Raw genomic sequence first — 19,614 nt, 5'->3', positions numbered from 1 at the left:
GCAATGCATTCCCCCTCATAAATCAAAGAAAAAACAAAATCAGCTTTTTTATCTTTGATTGACGGAATCTTATCAGAAAACCACCAATTCTTTCAGACACACCACAGAAAATGGAAAATAACACACATAGCCCTTCCCTACCACCTCGCAACCTAAAGATCTTCAAGATTATGAAAGAAATATTGAAGTTTTCTCTCAACTAACCATGCTAAGCAATGACAACCATGTTAACCATCTCAACCATGTTAAGCAAGGACAAACAATGAATGTTTGTGTGCATGGAAAAAATATATTTCTCTTCTTCTGTTCAGCATAATGTACACAAGAATTCAAAGTAAATCCTCTTTGGTTTAAACAAAAATATTAACATAAAATTTTTCTGATCAAATTTAATTTTAGATCAGAGATATAAGAGAAAAGTAATCAGTACATACTGATTTCAAGAATTAAAAAACAAACTTGATTTAAATATTAGACATCACTGAAAAACTATTAAAGGACTTAAATTAAAGATAAAATTTTATAGCATAACTCATATATTTAAAGTATACCTTTGGTAAATTACTGAAGAATCTCCTGTGTTCAGATTTTGGAGAGGAAATATCATCCTATTATGACATTCAGTAGTAATGTTTTCTGTAGCACTAACTTCACAATTTTTTGTTTTAGGGGCTGAAGAAATAGTTTCTGGTTCAACAGACTATGTAAAAGAGAAGAACACTAGGATAAATGATTTTAATAAAAATAAACCTTACATTTATGCACAGTAAAAGATTTAAATGTTTCAGAAATTTATTTAATTAACCATTCCAATTTTTTTACAAGAAAAATAACAATTTCAATATACTATATGGGTATATTCAGAAATACCATTTTTTGTGGGAAAAGAAAATGGGAACACAAGTTCCATCCTTTTTTTTAATGAAAATCACACATAAAGAAAAATATGCTTTTGGATATGGAACCCAGAAATATACTTAAAATTTGAAAGCAAGCGAAGAGTTTAGTTTTTAGCACAGCATGTTATAAGAAAAAAATGTAATAAGAAAAAAATGTAGAAGAATGTCTATCAAACCAGGGATTTTAAGTTTTTATTTTTTTAAGCCTTTTATTGAGGCGATTGAGGTATATACAGTCAGACCTCGATATAAGGTCACCCTAAGGGACATTGAAAAAGTGACCTTATAATTGGGGTGACGTTTTAACAGATTCATTAAAGTCAATAAATTTTAACAGAATTAGTAAAGAATTAAAGAAAGTTAGATTTTTAGAAATTTTTTTAATTTAAAATAAAGCTGTTTACAAATTTCCTCTAAGTGTACATACATACATTACATCTTACTTTATTTAAAATAACCATTTATGCAGGTCTGTCTCGTTTTTGTTTCATTTTTCGAACAATGTTTTCTAGATTTTGTAACTTCTCAAAATGTTCCTCAGCTCCCTCATAGTTTGTAAGAAAAATTCGTATGACATTTATTGCATTGAAGGCTTCCACTTAGGTTACAGCTATAGTCTCAGGATCACTGTCATTGTAATCACTGTCCACAACTTGTGAAACAATTTCAGAAATTGTAGCTTGTTCCTTGGCTGCAACATTTTTCTAGAACTCGAGAGGGTTAATTGCCTTGTAAGGAAGTTAAATAGGATTTTGTTAGAAAAGAGCTTCCCTCGCCTCAGATAAAAATGACCTTATAAGCGATAACGATTTTTAAAACTTGACCATATATCTGATAATCTGCCACAAAGAATTCCTATTCAGTGAGCCTGGACTTTGGAAAAGTGACCTTATAGGCGGATGACCTTAGATCGAGGTCTGACTGTATTTTTTTTTTAACATTCTTTATCTCTTTATTTAGAAAACAAAAAATAAACATAGTTTAGTGAATAAAAAACTGACTGAATTTGTTTCTATAACAAAAAATGCCTATGCTGTTATATCGTTTCATTGTTAAAATGCATTTCTGCTGGATAAAAATATATTTAATAATTTTTTTTTTATTTGTTGTAAATCTTTATCAGCATCAATTATTTTTTTCTGATGCTTATTTTTACCTTTTATTTCAATTTGCATATTTTACACTATATTTTAGCTTTAAACGTTTTCATTATCCAAAACTAATGAGAATAACCATGATAATACAATAGCATACAGTGACGAATGAAAAATGAAACTATTTCTGGAAAAGACATGCAACTTATAAAAACAATGGAATAACTTATTTTTTTTAAGGAAAAAAATCTAGAAATAATTTTGTATGGGCGAGCTCAGAGTTTATAATGATTCCATGACATTGAAAAACTTGTATTTTTTACTGTTAATGTGGCAGATATAATGTCCTGTTGTCCCAGGCTCAAGCGCTAAAAAAAAAGAAATTGAAAAAGGAATTACACAATATTTCTGATCGACAATCATTAAAGGTAGTGTTTGGACTTGTAAATCTTATTTTTCATGATCATAAAGTTCAATAACATAGCATTAAATCATAAAAAAATATTCAACAAAGGAAAGGGTAATACTTAGTGATATGTAACTAAAGCAAAAGCAATGTGGATAAAACACAGACAAAAGTACAGCAAATATCATACTATTATTTCAGTTTCATAAACAAGAACATCCCTCAGAGTCTAAACGTCAAAAGAAGGTAGAGAAGTAAAGAGACAAACATGAGTACAGTAGCTTAACCAATAGAGACAGAGAAACAAGTCTGAACAAGAAAATAACAATGGGAATATAAGAGACAGGTGTCAGGAAATTTAGTGGGAACCCCAGGGTGCAAACAGTTTAGGTGAAAATGGAGTTTAAAATATTGGAAAACGATGGGATACTTGAAAGTTCATTAATTGAATTATTAGAATTTTTTTAAAAAAAAGTAATGACTCAAAAAAATCAAGTTTGGAACATGAAGAGCAGTGTTGAATGAACTGTCCCTATTGTTTAGACCACTTTAGATGTGTTTCTCTTTTACTTGAGGTTTAGACACTGAAGTAGGTAGTTGATTATAGAAGTGAAACTATAGTATGTATTTTCTACTATACTGTAGTATATTATGTACTTTCATTTGTGCTTTATTCAAGTTTTTTCTTTTAGTCATAAAAAATAATTTTCTTATAAAATAATTTAAAGACATTTGTTTTCCCTTAAAATTTTTTTGAATAGAGTATTTAGTTAAAAACTGAAATGTTCACAACTTTGCTTAAGACTATAAAATTAAACGACAAGGAAAAACTCTAAATAAAAGAGCTATGATTGAAGTTATTTTATTTTGTGTTTTTCTTTGAACTCCTTTGAGCATACATAAAATGGGTTGGTTGCAGCTACGACCACTACTGTACTCGATAAAGGAATGCAAAATGATTTTTAAACCATTGCACATGATCATCAAGGATAAATGCCCCACATAACTTGAAAAAAATTAATGAAATTCTAAAATGAAATGTTTATACTTTGAAAATATAATAATTAAAATGTGCTATTACATCCCATTGAAAAAGTAAAGCTAATAATTTTTACCACAAATTTTAATCTTTAAAATCCTTCCAAAACTGAAGAAAGTGCACTTTTGTTTAAGAACTTTCCCACTTATCGACGAAGTAATAAGTGTAAACTCTATAAGTAATGATTCTGACAAAGAACAATCAATATGTAAAAATGCATAAAATTAGTAATAGGTTTCTTATACAGAATAAATAATTCAGAAGATCCTAATAAATCAAAAAAGTACTGTCATTCATAGGGTTCACACCAGTAAGGAAAATTTAGTGGTCCAATAAAACCACCTAGGTGTTCGTTTAGAGGTCCAAAAACTTAATATGTTAGACTAACTTACTTGGTGGGGTAAAAATCGAATTTTACAATTGCATAATTAATGTTATGGTATATATCAAAATTAGTAGTTGCCATTTATTACACCACAAAACTAATTAGGTTCACCACCCCATAATATTTAGTATTTAATAAAATTAAATGAAAAAAAAGCTAGAATAATATTAGTAAACAGATTCAACATATAGATTAAAATGCTTAGACTAAATAAATGAAGAAAACAGAAAATGTAAGAAATAGCTAAATATTATACTGAAAATTAATTATATGAAAATTATAAAATTCTAAATAAAGCAAATTCTAAAACAGCAAATAACAATGTTTTATTGATGAATAATTATACTGTTAGTACATGAATGCAAAACACAGTACAACCTGTAAATTAGAAATAGCAACATTTAAATGAAAATTTTTTTTTACCAGACACTTTCAATTATTCCGCTTGAAAAATTTTAAAACTAAAATCTAACATACACGTAGAACAATGAAACTAGTACAACAATTATTTTTAAATGCATTGCATTCGATGCAAAAAACTATTTTTCATTACCATTTTGTACTTTCAAAACACATTTCAAGACAATTTTGTCACCTACTTGCTGATTTCACCAACATTGGTCGCCATACTGGCGTAAGTCCTAGCCATGGATATTATTTAAAATTTTGCACCATACACTAGACAACATAAAGACATAAAGGCAACTATAGAAAATAAATCATATCTGTGTATTAAGCTCTAATATTTCTGAATTAGCCTTTAATACACTTTCATACTCAAGTGCTAATATTTATAGCTGCTCAAAGTAAAAAATTAGGCCTCTTATTGTCTACTTATATAACTATATTTTTATAATTTTGATATAATGTAAATAAACTAAATAATATAAAAATATTTTAATCTACAAGCCTCTTTAGTATTGTATACAATGCATTTTGATAATATAGGGTCATTAAGTATGAAACGTCCGATTTGAGACTGAAAGTTTGGTTTACTATATCTCGGGCAAGAAATAATATAATTTATCAAACTATGCACCTAAACTATCAATACAACATTGCCATTTTAACAATAGCTTATTAATACCACTAGCGAAAAAATCTGAAGAGCAGCTGGCGATGAAATCCCGAAATGCATTTTCCACCGCATGTTGCCAATTAAAAATTTACCTTGCAAAAAATTGTCCAAAGCTCGAAAAGAATGGTAATCAGTTGGCACGAGATCTGGCAAGTACAGTGGGTGACGAAAGGTTTCTAAGCCCAGCCCAGTTCCTGTATTTTAACTAACGTCAATCTTGCAATGTGTGGTCAGTCAAGCGTTGTCCTGCAGGAGGAATGGACTGTCCCTGTTGACCAATCTCGGGTGCTTAATTTGCAGCTGCCTCATCATTTCTTCGAAGTGTTCACAGTAGAGATCCCCCGTTATCTATTGCCCAGGTCTCATAAAACTATAGTGAATAACACCCGCGCTATACCACCAAACAGACACCATTAGTTTCTTTTGGTGTATACTCGGCACTTGGGTGTGTTTTGGCACTTCCACTTTGTCCAACCATTGTGCCGAACACTTACGATTATAAAAAAGTATCCACTTTTCATAGCACGTGACTATCCGGAGCAAAAATGGATGAAATTTAGAACATAAAGTTGCTCGTAATTTATTAGATTAAAAAAAAAAAATTACTTACTACAAATTCATGTGAGACTGCAAGTTATTTATTTTGATTTCAGCTGCATCAAATAAGTTTGGAAAAAAAAATGTCACAAAAAATATATATTCTGCTCTTATTTTGATATTGAAATTAGGTGCAAAAGAATTTTGATGCTGAAATTTCAATTTTATTTCATGCCCTTTGAAACTTAGCTGTCTGATCCAGAGAAAGGTCAGATGACTGCACTTTAAAGTATATGTACATTCTAAAACATTTAATCGGTGAAATTTACATTTTAACTAAACAGTATATCTCAGTGTTGAATAAATATACAGGACATCCTCAAAAACTTTTTCGTCAAGAAGAAAGAAAATTTATTCAAACAGTGTCAAATAAATCAATGCTTGAAGTATGGACAGAATTCAATCTAGATATTTTAAAGGATTCAGTTCTCTGACAATAAAGGGGAAGTCTGAAACCACATCATATAGTCACAAGATTAAATTTTTGAAAAGAAAAAACATGAATAATTATTAGTCACTAATAAATATTGAACTATCAATTTTCGTTGCAATGAAAGCATTATTCTCAAAATAGTAATTTTCATTATAGGTTATTTTTAGTGACCAAAAATTTAATTAAAAAATGCCCAGATGGATACTCATATTGTTTGAGAGATTTGTCGAAAGAAATTTTTTTTCCTGAGGAAGCATCATGGTTTGGGGAGCCTACAGTAAACAAGGTAAACTAAATTTAGCCTTTACTTCACATAAAATGGATAACAAGGACTACTGTCAGAAGTTCTTAACAGGACGAACTTAATATGTTTTTGATATTAATGATATGTTTTTAAGAAGAATAGGAAATCTGAAATTGTATTGCAACAAGACAACACATCCATACCTAGTGCAAGCACTAGCAGCTAGCTCTACATAAAAATGTAGTTTAATTATGGATTGATCAGCTTACTCCCTTTGCTCGAATCAAATCAAGAAATTTTAGAGTAGTTGGATGAAAATGAATTAAGTGAACTGTTATCCATACGACAACAAGAATGAAATAAAACTAACAATATTTTGCTTGAATTTAAGTAAATTTAGAAACATTAAAAAGACTCTCTAGCAATATGCTAAATGAATCAATAAAATGGTTGATCATGTGGCCATTAAATATTTTAGGAGAAAATAGCAAAATTAAAACTGTTATTCATGATGAGTGTGCATAATTTCGCAATAAGTTTTCAATTCAAAACTTATTTAATTTACATTTTAATAGTTTTAATGAAGAACATAAGAAATTAAATTTAACAGAAATTGTAGGGTATGTATAAATTTGTAGCACACAATATAAAAAGAAATATATATAAACAAAGTAAACATATATCAGGAAATTTTTCTTAAACAGTAACATTACAATAGTTGAGTGTTCAATTTCATATAAATTTTCATTAAGCCAGTAGCTGAAATTTCATCAAAGAATTTCTAAAAAAAATATTGCTTTTTTATGTGAAAGGTCAAACAGATAAAAAAGAAATGCTCAAATAAAGCATAAACATATGTAATGATTTTAAACAAATGAAACAAAACTTGCAAATGCCACAAAAGCTAACTACATAAGATATAGGAAAAAATTAAAAAATAATTTAGCAAATATGTTAATGTAATTTAAGATACTTAATTTATAACCATATGATTGTATATAATCCAATAAATAAACCATATTGAAAGGTTTAAACTCATTTTAAGAGATAAATATAAAATTTTAAAAAAAGCATTATTAAAATAACATTTAAAAATTAAAATTTTACTGCTATTATTGGATTTTTTAGCAAATGCAAAGTATGTCATGCATTAAAAGCTATGATTTAAAAAAAATATTTAAAAAAAAATATTAAAAATATATATATATATATATAAAAAAGCATACATTTTTCTTAACAGCATTCATCAATTTTCGACGTGGACCAGTAGGTAAGCCTATGTTCTTCAAATCTTCATCTGATAAAAAGAGCTAAAATAAAGACGAAGAACTTTAAAATTTCGTTGAAGCTAAATATTTAAGAGAAAAACTTTTTAGTCAACCCTCACCAGTGTTGATAAACTAATTTTTTCCTCATTAAATGCATCTAAATATTCTTCCAAATTCAAAGTTCTTAAAAGATGCTCAATATCTACAAAGCTTTCTAAGTCTTGCTGGTTACTTTCAAAGCTTTCAAGAACTTCAGGTTTTGCACTTTCTTTGCTGCAATCATTAAAGTTTTGGTTCGAAAGAATATCAAAAAGAATCAAAGAACCTAAAAATATTAATATTGAATTAATATTCATAAATATGAGTATATACTATATATATGCATACATTTTGATACTTCATTATCAAGTACTTTTTAATACAACGGAAAGTCCCATTTTCGGAATCATCAAGATTTCAACAAGTCAGGAAAATAAGTTTTTACGGATATAGGTCTTTAAGATGAACAAATAAAAAAACATGCATAATGTAGTATTTGTGGTTTGGTGAAAATGGACTTTTTGAATAAACTCCAAAATTAAACTTAATAAGATTTATTAAAAATTAGGAAAACAAAACAAATGGTCTTAAGCTGGACAATCTTACTCGTCAAGAATGACTCCTTTTAGGTAAGGAGGTAACTACCAAAAGCAATGCGAAAGCAGCGCCATCTCTGAATTGACACAAATAATAGACAAATTGATATATTCTGATATTACACATTTTCCCCAAGTTATGGGTTTTAAATAAAATTCAAACACAAAACTAACACTGAAGATTAGAATTTAGCATAATAAGACACAAATTTTTCGCGATAATAGCGATGTAAATATGTAAAACACTTAACCGCATAAAAAACAGCATGAATTATCCTAAACATATTTGCTGGAATAATTTAAAATCAAAATTTAACAAATGTTTCAAAATTTAATCCCTTGATCTAAACTATTAAAATTTTCCAGACAAAGTTAACACTCCGTCGGGCGCGTCTCGAAACTTACGGCATCGGGCGCGATGTATCTGTCAGATACATCTCTGTTTTGTGTGTTTTCTGTTAATATGTATTACTTTAAATCTCCTATTTTTACTCTTTTTAGGTCCAGGCTTTTACACCCGGACCTTTTATTAGTTTTTTATGTATATTTTTAATTTTTATTTAATTTTCATATATTTTTTAATATTTTCAATAATAATTTTTATTTATTAATCACAAATGCTATTACAAAAGTTAAATGCTGTAAAAAACATTTAATTAAACATGTTAAACTGTTGAAAAAGTATAAAAAGGACAGTTATGCACAAATAATACATAATATAAAAGTGACAAATCAATTATTATAATTGAATCCGATTCTAAATTTAAGTCAAATTTTTCTTCCGATCTGTTTTGCCCATTTAAGTATTATTGTCCTTTCCTACATAAAAATCATCATTATTAACATCATCATCGAGTTCTGATTCATTATAAACACTTTTACTGCCATGACAATCAACTTCACGTGTTTCTAAAATATCTTCTTCGTCAGCATCACTTTCATCAAATTCTTCGGCATTTAATTCCTCATTTCCATCACTAAATAAAATACTATGAACTAGCTCTAGGTCTTTCTGATTTTTCAAATCTAAAAAGCGTTTAGCACTCATCGTAGGAAAAAGATAAATCAAAAACGCTCAGGGAATCTCGATACTTCCATGTAGCTTCACGAGACAAACGTTATCGGGCGCGTGTATCTAACAGATACAAAATTTCAAACAAGCTTAGAAACAGGAAATACTCCTACACCGAACTGGTCACTACTGCATTCCAAAGTAGCAGGGGGCCAGATGGACAGATACTGATAAGGTCAAGGTCGTAAGAAAATGTTTTAGGGGACAAAAGCAGAGATATTGACACGCCTGTATCTGTCAGATCAACGCGCCCGATGGAGTGTTAAGAAATATTAAAGAATTAAAATTCAGAATAATTCACCTAAATAATTAAAATTTATTGGTACTCATTTATAAATAATTTATCATTTACCCATATTTAAATGATAAACAACTAAAAGCCTTTAAAATAATTTTTAAAAATTAGATATAAAAAGTGAACAAATAAATCCGTTTTGAATAAAATTAAAGTAGAAAATGATCGTGAATGCATTATTTCTTTTATAACAATTTTTCTAATAACCCAGTTATAAATAAATCTAATGATTAAACAGCTAAATATTGTAAAAATAAACGTTGAATATAGAATTAATAAAGCAGTTCCCGCATTCTTCTTTTATCCACGTCCTCATTATGTACTTGAATATCAACAATTTTGAAGTCTTATATTTCTGAGAATAAAAATTATAAAGTTGACCTTAGGATAAACTAGTGAGGATAAACTTGGCCTTTGAGATAGATCATTTAAGCAACAAGATCATTTGTTTATTTTTTATAAAAAATTTTTTAAAAATCATTTAAAAAGGTTTTTAGCTGGTTGTCATTTGATAGGTAAAATTTTAGAAATTAAAAAATTAGTAAAAAGAATTGCGGTGCGTTCACGACTTTTTTGTGTTGTACAATTTTAAGCAAAACAAGATTTACTTTACTTTATTTAATTATTAATATTTATTCTGAATTATTGTAAGGATTTTTAGCTGTTTATTCATTTGATTTTATTATATTTAGGTATTTCAAATCAAATTATGATAAAGTGATGGGATGTGATTACAATTGTTCTACATGGTACAATTTTGTGCCTAGGCAGATTCTTTTCATCAATATATTTTATTTTGATAACTTATTTTTATTATATTTAGGCTCTTAATAACTTGGTATGTATAAAATTCGAGTATTTTAAATAGGTATTTATTAATGTAATGTGTTTGTGATTGTATTGCATTTGAATTGCGCACAGTTGTACACGGCACAATTTTGAAAAGTTATGATGAAAATTATCAAAATACATAATTTCTGATTTTAAGTAAGATTGCATACATTAATTTATCATTTATTTAAGAATTATTTGAATGATTTTTAATAATTTATTTGGTATATAACTTGTTATTTGAAACACTTGTGTTAACTCCGTGCTCGATGACATGGTAAAATTCTGTGCGACGTATCCGATGATGTGTTTCTGATGAAAAAATTTTACTTTTTAATCAAATTTTATATGTGTATATGTTGGAAATAGTTTGTCCAATCAGTCGAATAGTCCCATTGATTATGCTTTTACCTCACTCACTATAAATTGAAACTTAAGTAAAAGCTAGCAAAACTCTTTAAATGTTTATCATTAGGGGAAGTATAAGTACTACTAAAGTTGCGATTTTTCTTTATTTTTAAAGATATGCACAATGCCCAAGAAGTTATGATTTGGTTTATAATGCAACTGTATCATGTTTTAATAGCCACCACACGTTTGAACATACTACTTTACTTTTGAAAGGATGGATGCCCTTTGCATTGACACAGTAGCCCAAAAAATCTACTTCATTTACCCCAAATAATCATTTTTCTTATTTGTTTCAAGATCCGCTCTTTTCAAATGCTCTAGTACTTGTTTGAAACAAGTAGCTAACTCTTCTTCAGAGCTTCCTCGAATGAGCACATCAAAATAAGTAACAACTCCTTCTAAATTTCTAAACAAATCTTCAATTAAATTTTGAAAAATTCCTGGGGCTATGTTAATTCCATATTGAATCCCTTTTACCTTATAGACACCTTTATGAGTGATAATAGTTTGAGCTTCAGCGGAAGCATCACCAACCGATAATTTTAAGTACTATCTAACTTTAAGTACTATGTACTTTAAGTACAAATCTATCTTAGCATAATAACCTTATCCATTAAGATTTGAAAAGAGGTGATTTAGTGTGGGAATCGGATAAAGATGAGCACTCATTGCTTTGTTTTGTTGAAGAAAATGGGAGCTAACTTATTAAGTTTCAGACATTGCAGACATCTATTATAAATGAAGAATTCAATTAACAGAAAACTGAGCAACTATGTTTATTGAAGATAAAAACTTTTAATATAAAGAAATAAAACTACTCAACAAATCTAAACATAATCCTTCAAGAGAAGAACATAACTCTACACAAAGCGAAACATAACTAAATACAAAAACATTGACTTCCTTCTAGCTGAGACACAACAGGAAATGATACTACTGTTTGTTTACATTTTCCAACTTAAGATGATTTTATAATTTCTGCACAAACCTACTTCACCCAACGATTTAATCAGTGGAACAACCAGGGCTGGCCATTTTAGATTAGAAATTTCTTCAATAACCCCTTCACTTTTAAGTTTCGCTAGGGCAGCGCAGCTTCAATTTTGGGCCTCGTTGCCCAAGAAACGTTTCTTGCTTTACATCGAACAGGCGCAATAACAGACTTTGTAGGAAGAGATACTGGATTACCTGTATATGAGTCCTATTTACCATCAAAGGTATCTCACTTTTTAACCACTATTCTAATAATTCAAATTTTAATTTCATTTACACCAGTTATTGAAATTTCTAAAGGTTCAAACCAAGAACACCCCAAAATATTTGCACAGTCAATTTTTGAAATTAATAATTCTAGCTTTACATATGCCGGCTAGTGAACTCCTATTTTTAAAAAAGTTGCACAGTTTAATGGAAGTTTTTTTGATCATGGGTTGCCCAGAACAGAAAACTATTCAATGTTTGCAAATAAATAATCAAATAATAAGAATCTGAATCAATTTCCATTTCTAATTTTTCTTACACAGAGATTAAAAACTTACAGCATTCAAATATTCAGGTTGAACTTCAATTTCATTTGCATGCTGCTTCTCTAAGGGATCTAGAGAAAAATTCTCTTTTCACCAAGAATTTCTGTAAAGATAAAAATTCAATGGTTGAGGCTGAGAGGTCAAAGCCTTCCAGTCTCAATGCCAAGAATTCAAAATTAAAAGTAAAGTTAATTGTTCCCAACGAACATTTAGGAGCATGGGAAAAGATCCATGGTTGGCGATTTAACGAAAGATACAATAGCCAAAAACAAAGCAACCCCTCGTAATAAGTATTAAATTTGAAAACAATTTGGCTATGGCTAATCATATGTGATGACAAAAATGTGAAAAATAGTATAGCCATGTAACTGAAACATTTAAGTGGTGAAAAACGAAGAATAGAGAATTATAAATAGATTTTATTTTCGAATTAGTCACGGCAGTAAATTAATGATTTTTATAATAGTATTGAAATAAAAAGTTAGTCATTACATTGATTTTTAAGTAAATAAAATATTTATATTAGCTTTTTAAAAAATGTAATAAAAATTAACTAATTGTTTTAATTTAATTGAAATTTGATTAAGAATAATTAAAAGAAATAAATTTAAGAAATTTTAAAAAGCTAGGAAATATGCCTATTATGGCACCATACTCTCAAATTATTGGAATCCCACAAACAAGGAAACAACTCCTTGCATAGTAAATATTAAGAATAAAAACTGCATTGAAAGAAAAAAAGTAGCCAAAAGAGATATTAAAAAGATAATCATTATAAAATGGCTGCTCAGTGTACGTAAAATTTGAAACTATTTACATCTTACCTAAACTATGACCAGCAACAAACACTTTTCCACAAAATGCTGGATTACGGGATACGAAAACTTCATACAAATTATTGAGTTCTTGCGTCACAGTATCCACAATTGATTGACAGTATGAAGGGCTACTATACAGTAAGATATCTATTAAAGTATCATTTGTGAAGTGGCGTAACTTAGGTATACTAGGTAGAGTAATCATTTTCATTGTTCTGAAAAGGAAAAAAAAAAAAGAGATACATAAGCATAAATACACTCAAATTTTTTCTTAACAGAACTAAATAACTTTGAGAAAAAAAAACAATAAAAGTCAAACCAGTTATCCAAAAAAAGGCATGAAAAACATATGGTGATACATAAAGCATAATTATAAAAAAATGCCCTTCTAGAAAGTTCATTTTAAAGAAAGTTTGTAAAAAATTGCTGATCTGTGAAATCTGTTCTCTTGCCGTATGTTTCTGTAACAAAAGCTGAAAAATTGGGCAACCTTGTGGATTTGTACATTGTTGATTGAAATTGCTGTTATTCATTTTACATAATTTTTTTTTATTGATAAGGATATTTTAATTATTGTTTACCTTAAAGACCTATTATTCGGAGAAATCTATTTTACGAATTTGTCAAAGTTCAGACGATTCCAGATATGAGACTTAACACTGTAGTAGGAAGAATGTAATCAAAAACTTATGATTAATAAAAACCTTCATCAATTATATAAATTCAAATGAAGTTGACATACTTTGAACAACCATATGCACTTTTTATTAAAACAAAAATATCTATGACCTGATGAAGTGTACATACATGCACTTAAAACATCAGAATTGATATGAAATGAGAGTTTTTATTAAAAGAAGTTAATTATAATCTTTTATAATAATTTTGTTAGAAATATGAATAATAAATTAAACATTGATAAATTAACTAAAAAATAAATTAAAAATTAACTAAATTAATTAAATTAACTAAATTAACTAAAAAATATTCAATAAAATAAAACAAAATTTTTAGGGCAATATAAAAATTAGTTAGAAAATTATTGCTTTAAAATTTGAGAAAAATTTATTTAAAACTGTGCAAAATATGAGCAATTAAAATAAATCTTTCATACTGTGCATGCACTGGAAATATTTGAATTCTTTTTTTCTTAATTTTGTAGAGAATCATATTTGGCAACTAATAAAAAAAAATCCAAAAAGAAAGAACGACAGAATAAAAAAACTGAATATTCAAAAGTTAGTTCGAGAATTATTATTTGTTAGGGGTAAATGCTATATTTAGTCGATCTGTAGTCAGTTGAAATGCAACAATGGAGTTAAAATTTGACATGCTGAAAAGGTCATTTTTATTTTGGCTTGAACGTGAGTTTTGTTTCAAAATTCCGATTTGAACTATAGTTAATGCAAATTTAAGTGCATTTTTATGTGTTTTTTATTCGTTTCATTGCTTTGAATATTTACTGTTTATCCATTGTTGATTATTTATCCATTCAGTCATCAATTTTAATAAATCAGGATTGTTTCAGTCAAACTACCTAAATCAATCTTGTAGTCAAAGAAACTTAAATCACAGAGAAAGAAAGATAATTTTTTTCCTCTTTCTTTTTTTAATGGTACAAAGTTGATAATCAAACAAAAAATAACATTTTCTTTATTCAATAAATCAAATTTTTTATGACAAATAAATTTTTCTTTAACACTTTGAAAAACTTCAGTTTAGTTAATATGGGGCAATTGCACTAACTTTGAAAAACATCAATGTAGGGAATATCAAATTGTGAAACTTAACTTTAAAAAAACACTTAAAGGAATATCAATCAAATGTATACAGGGCAATAGTTTTATATCCTAAAAAATCATTCCTGTAAAGAATTTTGAGCAAGTGTAAATTAAACAAACATCTCTGCCTTATACAGGGATGAGAGTAGTCAGAAAGTAAAAAAGAGGAAATCCAAAAAAAACAAAAAAGAAAAAAAATATTATATATATATATATATATATACATACAAAAATTTGACAAAAAAGTGCGATTTTTAAACATGTAAACCATGTGAATATAAATCCCGATATGAGACTTTTAAATCACGTAAATATGAAACTCTACATCGAATTTAAAAAATGCGAAAATACAAATCATGATTTTTTAATTTTTTGATCACGATGCATAACTTTTAAATCGCGCGATATTACAACCACAAAAACGAATCAAGATATTGGATTTTACGCTCACGTGAATACGAATTGCTTAAAAGCTCGTAAATACAAATCGCGATATTGATTTTTTAAATCTCGTAAGTAAGAATCGCACTGTACAATATTTAAATCGCCTGAATAAGAATCGCAACGTTCAACTTTTAAATCAGGTAAATACGAAAATCGAGATTTGATAATAAAATCGCGATTTTAAAAATGCATAAATACAAAACACGATATTGGATTTTTAAATGTCGTAAATAAGAATCATAATATACGATATTTAAATAGCGTAAATAAGAATCGCAATGTGCAACTTTTAAATCAGGTAAATACGAAAATCGATGATTGATATTAAAATCGCGTGAATAAAAATCGAGATCTGAATTACGAAAATACGAGCTATCCAGCCAACGGATAAAAAATACGGAAAATCTTATTTTCTGTGCGTGAAATCGGAGAAAATAGCTAAAATAAGTCAAAATGCGGAAGGGTTAGCAGCTAGGGCGTAGATTGAATTTTCTGTTTATCTTTGAAAATCGTAAATAAATATAATTATTTTACTTCAATGACTGAATTTTAAAAAAAAACGGGATATTTATTTAAAAAAACGAAACTTTTAGAGAATCGGAGTTTTTGATAAAAAGGCTGAAATTTGAGAGACAAAAAAAATCTCATCCCTGTATAAAGGTCAACCAGTTTTATCCCAAAGAAATTATTTTTAGAGAAACTTCAGAGTGAGGAAAAGGGACTTCAACAATTTCCCTCCGCGGAAAATTAAATTCCTCATAAAACATTTTAACTTGTGCAAAAAATAAATTTCAGCGGAAATTAGCGGGAAAAATGGAAAAATCTGAAAAAAAGCGGAAATCCGCGGAAGAATCTCATCCCTGCTTATAATTATCAAAATGAATCCAATTATTAGTAATTAAAAATGGCTACTATTAATAGGCACTAGTTATTTTCAACTAAATTTAAAAAAATTATGATCTCAAATGAATTGCTTAGCGTCTCTTAATTGGTTGTGAGGACTTCTATCATTATTGTGCATTAATTAATTTTCACAAAAATAGACCGTGCATTTTTAAAATTAAAAAAAAAATTACAAGGCAGATAAAAAGCATACCCTAGTAACACAATGCATATTAATTAGGCTAATTGCCCTCCCCCATGTTTATCATTATTATTCAAATCTAGGTAATCATCTATTTCATTACAATTAACTTATTGACAAAAATTTTCTTGCATTAAATTACAATAACTGTAAATTTTTTAAAACAAAATTCTTATTATTTCTGTGAATTACGTTATAAAATTCTCGTTATTTCTGTGAAAAAGATCAGCATTTAAGAAAAAAAAAATTCAAAAACGGTGAAAAAGGAGCAAGCAAGAACCGGAACCTCCAAGTAATTTATATTAATATAAGAAATAGGGCAGCTGCAGAAAATTGCCGAATATTCATGAATTATTATTATATATTTATAATTGCTTAATATTTGCTAATGAGGATGCTCCTAGGAATTTTAAAACAAAAATGCTTGGAAGGATTCAGCAATTAGAGAAACAATTTAACAAGAAATTAGGGAGGAATCTTGTTGATTTGCAGATTTTGACCAGTGCCAAGTAATGCGAAATATATATATATATACAGTGGTGGCCAAAAGTGTGGACACTTTTTGAAAGTTTCATGTTTTTCAAATTTGTGTGCTCGAAGAATATATTAATTTTCACTTAAATATAAACGTTTATATATCAAATTGAAGGTAATTTAATGTAGAACTTAATAATGAATACAGTATTACAATATCTGTATTGCAAATAAGGTTATGCAACTATAAGTAAGATCTATCTTAGATTTGCATTTTTTTAAAGTGATACTTACACAATCAATACTTAGTAGGATAACCCTTATTTTTAAGACAGCTTCACAGCGTCTTTTCATCGAGTGAACGAGTGTTTGGAGTTCATCTTTCGTAATCACATGGTGCCAAGAATCAATTATAGCTTCACTTAGTTGTCTTTTATTGGATGGACGTTTTTTTCATACAAGAATTTTCAAACGTCGCCACAAATTTCCAATTGGATTGAGATCAGGGCTGCTTCCTGGCCATGGTAATATATCTATGCCTTTATTTTGAAAGCATGCTTTGCATACTTTTGCTGTGTGGCATGGAGCTGAATCCTACTGAAAAATAAACGGTGCGTTGTTGGGGAAGAGATCTCTGATGGAAGGTATCAATTTTGGTTTCAGGACAGTTTCGATGTATTTTTTGGCACTCAGGATGCCAAATCAGGCCGAAGAAAATGCACAAGTGCTACTACCGATAGAAAAATTAAATGGCTATGCCTTCAAGATAGAAAAATGTCATCAGATGCCATTGCAGTAAGTTCAAGAACAATAAGAAGAAGGTTATCAGGATTTGGACTACAAGCTGGAATTCCAAAGAAAAAACCATATTTAAATCAAAAGCAACGCGAAAAACGAGTTAAGTTGGCAAAAGAACACATTAAATGGTCAGAAAATCAATGGAATCAAGTAATCTGGAGTGATGAGAGTAAAATATCGCTCTTTGGAAGAAATGGTAGAAAATACGTGAGACATAGAGTAGGTGAGCGCTTCATCCTGATTGCATTGAAGCAATTACAAAAAATCCAACAAATGTCATGATTTGGGCATGTATGTCTGCAGATGGTGTGGGCCAAATTCAAGTGATTGATGTCATCCTGAATGCCAAAAATTACATCGAAACTGCCCTGAAACCAAAATTGATACCTTCAATCAGGGATCTCTTCTCCAACAATGCACCATTTATTTTTCAGCAGGATTCAGCTCCATGCCACACAGCAGAAGTATGCAAAGCATGGTTTCAAAATAAAGGCATAGATATATTACCATGGAAAGGAAACAGCCCTGATCTCAATCCAATTGATAATTTGTGGCGACGTTTGAAAATTATTGTACAAAAAAAACGTCCATCCAATAAAAGACAACTTATTGAAGCTATAATTGATTCTTCGCAACGTGTGATTACGAAGGATGAACTCCAAACACTCGTTCACTTGATGAAAAGACGCTGTGAAGCTGTCTTAAAAAATAAGGGTTATTCTACTAAGTATTGATTGTGTAAGTATCACTTTAAAAAAATGCAAATCTAAGATAGATCTGACTATTTTTTGCATAACCTTTTTTGTGTTACAGATATTGTAATACTGTATTTATTATTAAATTCTACATTAAATTACCCTCAATTTGATATATAAACGTTTGTATTTAAGTGAAAATTAATATATTCTACAAGCACACAAAGTTGAAAAACATGAAACTTTCAAAAAGTGTCCACACTTTTGGCCACCACTGTATACATATATATATATATATATATATATATATATATATATATATATATATATATATATATATATATATATATATATATATATATATATATATATATAACACAGGGCTACATCCCTGTTATCATTGGTGTATTCATCTTTAAAAATGCAGTCAAAATCCATAATAAGTTATAAAAAGGTTTATTTAAAGTTATGCTGGTGGTTATAACAGTTCACATCTCCACTCCACAAGGAAGGGGGTGTGGACAAGACTCTGGATGGTTCCGGCAGATTTTTATTGAAACACGTTATTCAGCAAGAGACATGCGAAAACCTTCGGTCCTGCATTAAATACTACAGAGAATGATGTAATTAGGTTCCAGTCGTACATACCTTTGTAACTCTACGCATTATGGAAAATCATTTAATGCTTTCTAATATGGAAGTGAAAGAGGGACAAGATTCTAAAAATAACTCCTCCTTTCAAATATAAATCTAATTATTATTCAATGGTATGTTTTCAGCCTTGAATTCCCAAAATAGAATATCTCTACGCTTACTCTTTAACAAAGACATTTTATGAAACCAAAAGTGTTTTAATTCTTTTATTAATACAAAAGTATTTATAATTTTTGCATTATATATATATAGGAATTTTGGAGGCCCTCGCGCAAATTTTTAACGGCTTCAGGCTAAGCTTAAAAAGAAAAAAATTCATTTTGGAGGCACCTTCAGTTCTCTGGACCCTAAGCTGCAGTCTATCTAGCTTATACATAAATCCCGCCTTGGTTATCATGTGCTCTAGTTATAACAATTTCTTTTCAAATCCGTGATCTTTCCAAAATATTTACTTCAGTTTTGTGCATTCTGAAACTGAGAGTGTGATTCTCTCTGATAGTAATCTTTTTGTCCGAGACGAGAGAAAAAAGGTTTTTTTGCATCGCAGTGAAATGCATCTGTAATCAAAGTCAAAGATCAGTCAAGTCAAAGATAGATCAAATAGTCAAAATTTTTTATCATATTATAGTGGAAATTGGAGGAATATCAAACAA

The 19,614-nt window shown here is 28.7% G+C and overlaps 1 protein-coding gene across 4 annotated transcripts in view; it reads right to left on the bottom strand.

Annotated features, from left to right (window-relative positions):
• The window catches only part of PAPLA1 (Phosphatidic Acid Phospholipase A1), a 52,817-nt gene that overhangs the window by 17,581 nt on the left and 15,622 nt on the right, over nt 1-19,614 (bottom strand). For all 4 annotated transcript variants that reach the window (XM_087155009.1, XM_016068034.4, XM_087155010.1 and 1 more), the window contains 4 exons: nt 13,038-13,246; nt 7,563-7,768; nt 7,402-7,485; nt 552-700 (listed from right to left, as the gene is read on the bottom strand). In XM_087155009.1, coding sequence (XP_087011135.1) covers nt 552-700; nt 7,402-7,485; nt 7,563-7,768; nt 13,038-13,246 — 648 coding nt within the window. The remainder of the gene's footprint in view (nt 1-551; nt 701-7,401; nt 7,486-7,562; nt 7,769-13,037; nt 13,247-19,614) is intronic.

This window comes from Parasteatoda tepidariorum, chromosome 11 (genome assembly GCF_982258835.1).
Source record: "Parasteatoda tepidariorum strain Cologne lab strain chromosome 11, Ptep-v5.0, whole genome shotgun sequence".
Taxonomy (NCBI): Eukaryota; Metazoa; Arthropoda; class Arachnida; order Araneae; family Theridiidae; genus Parasteatoda; species Parasteatoda tepidariorum.
This window is presented reverse-complemented; position numbering and strand designations above follow the sequence as displayed.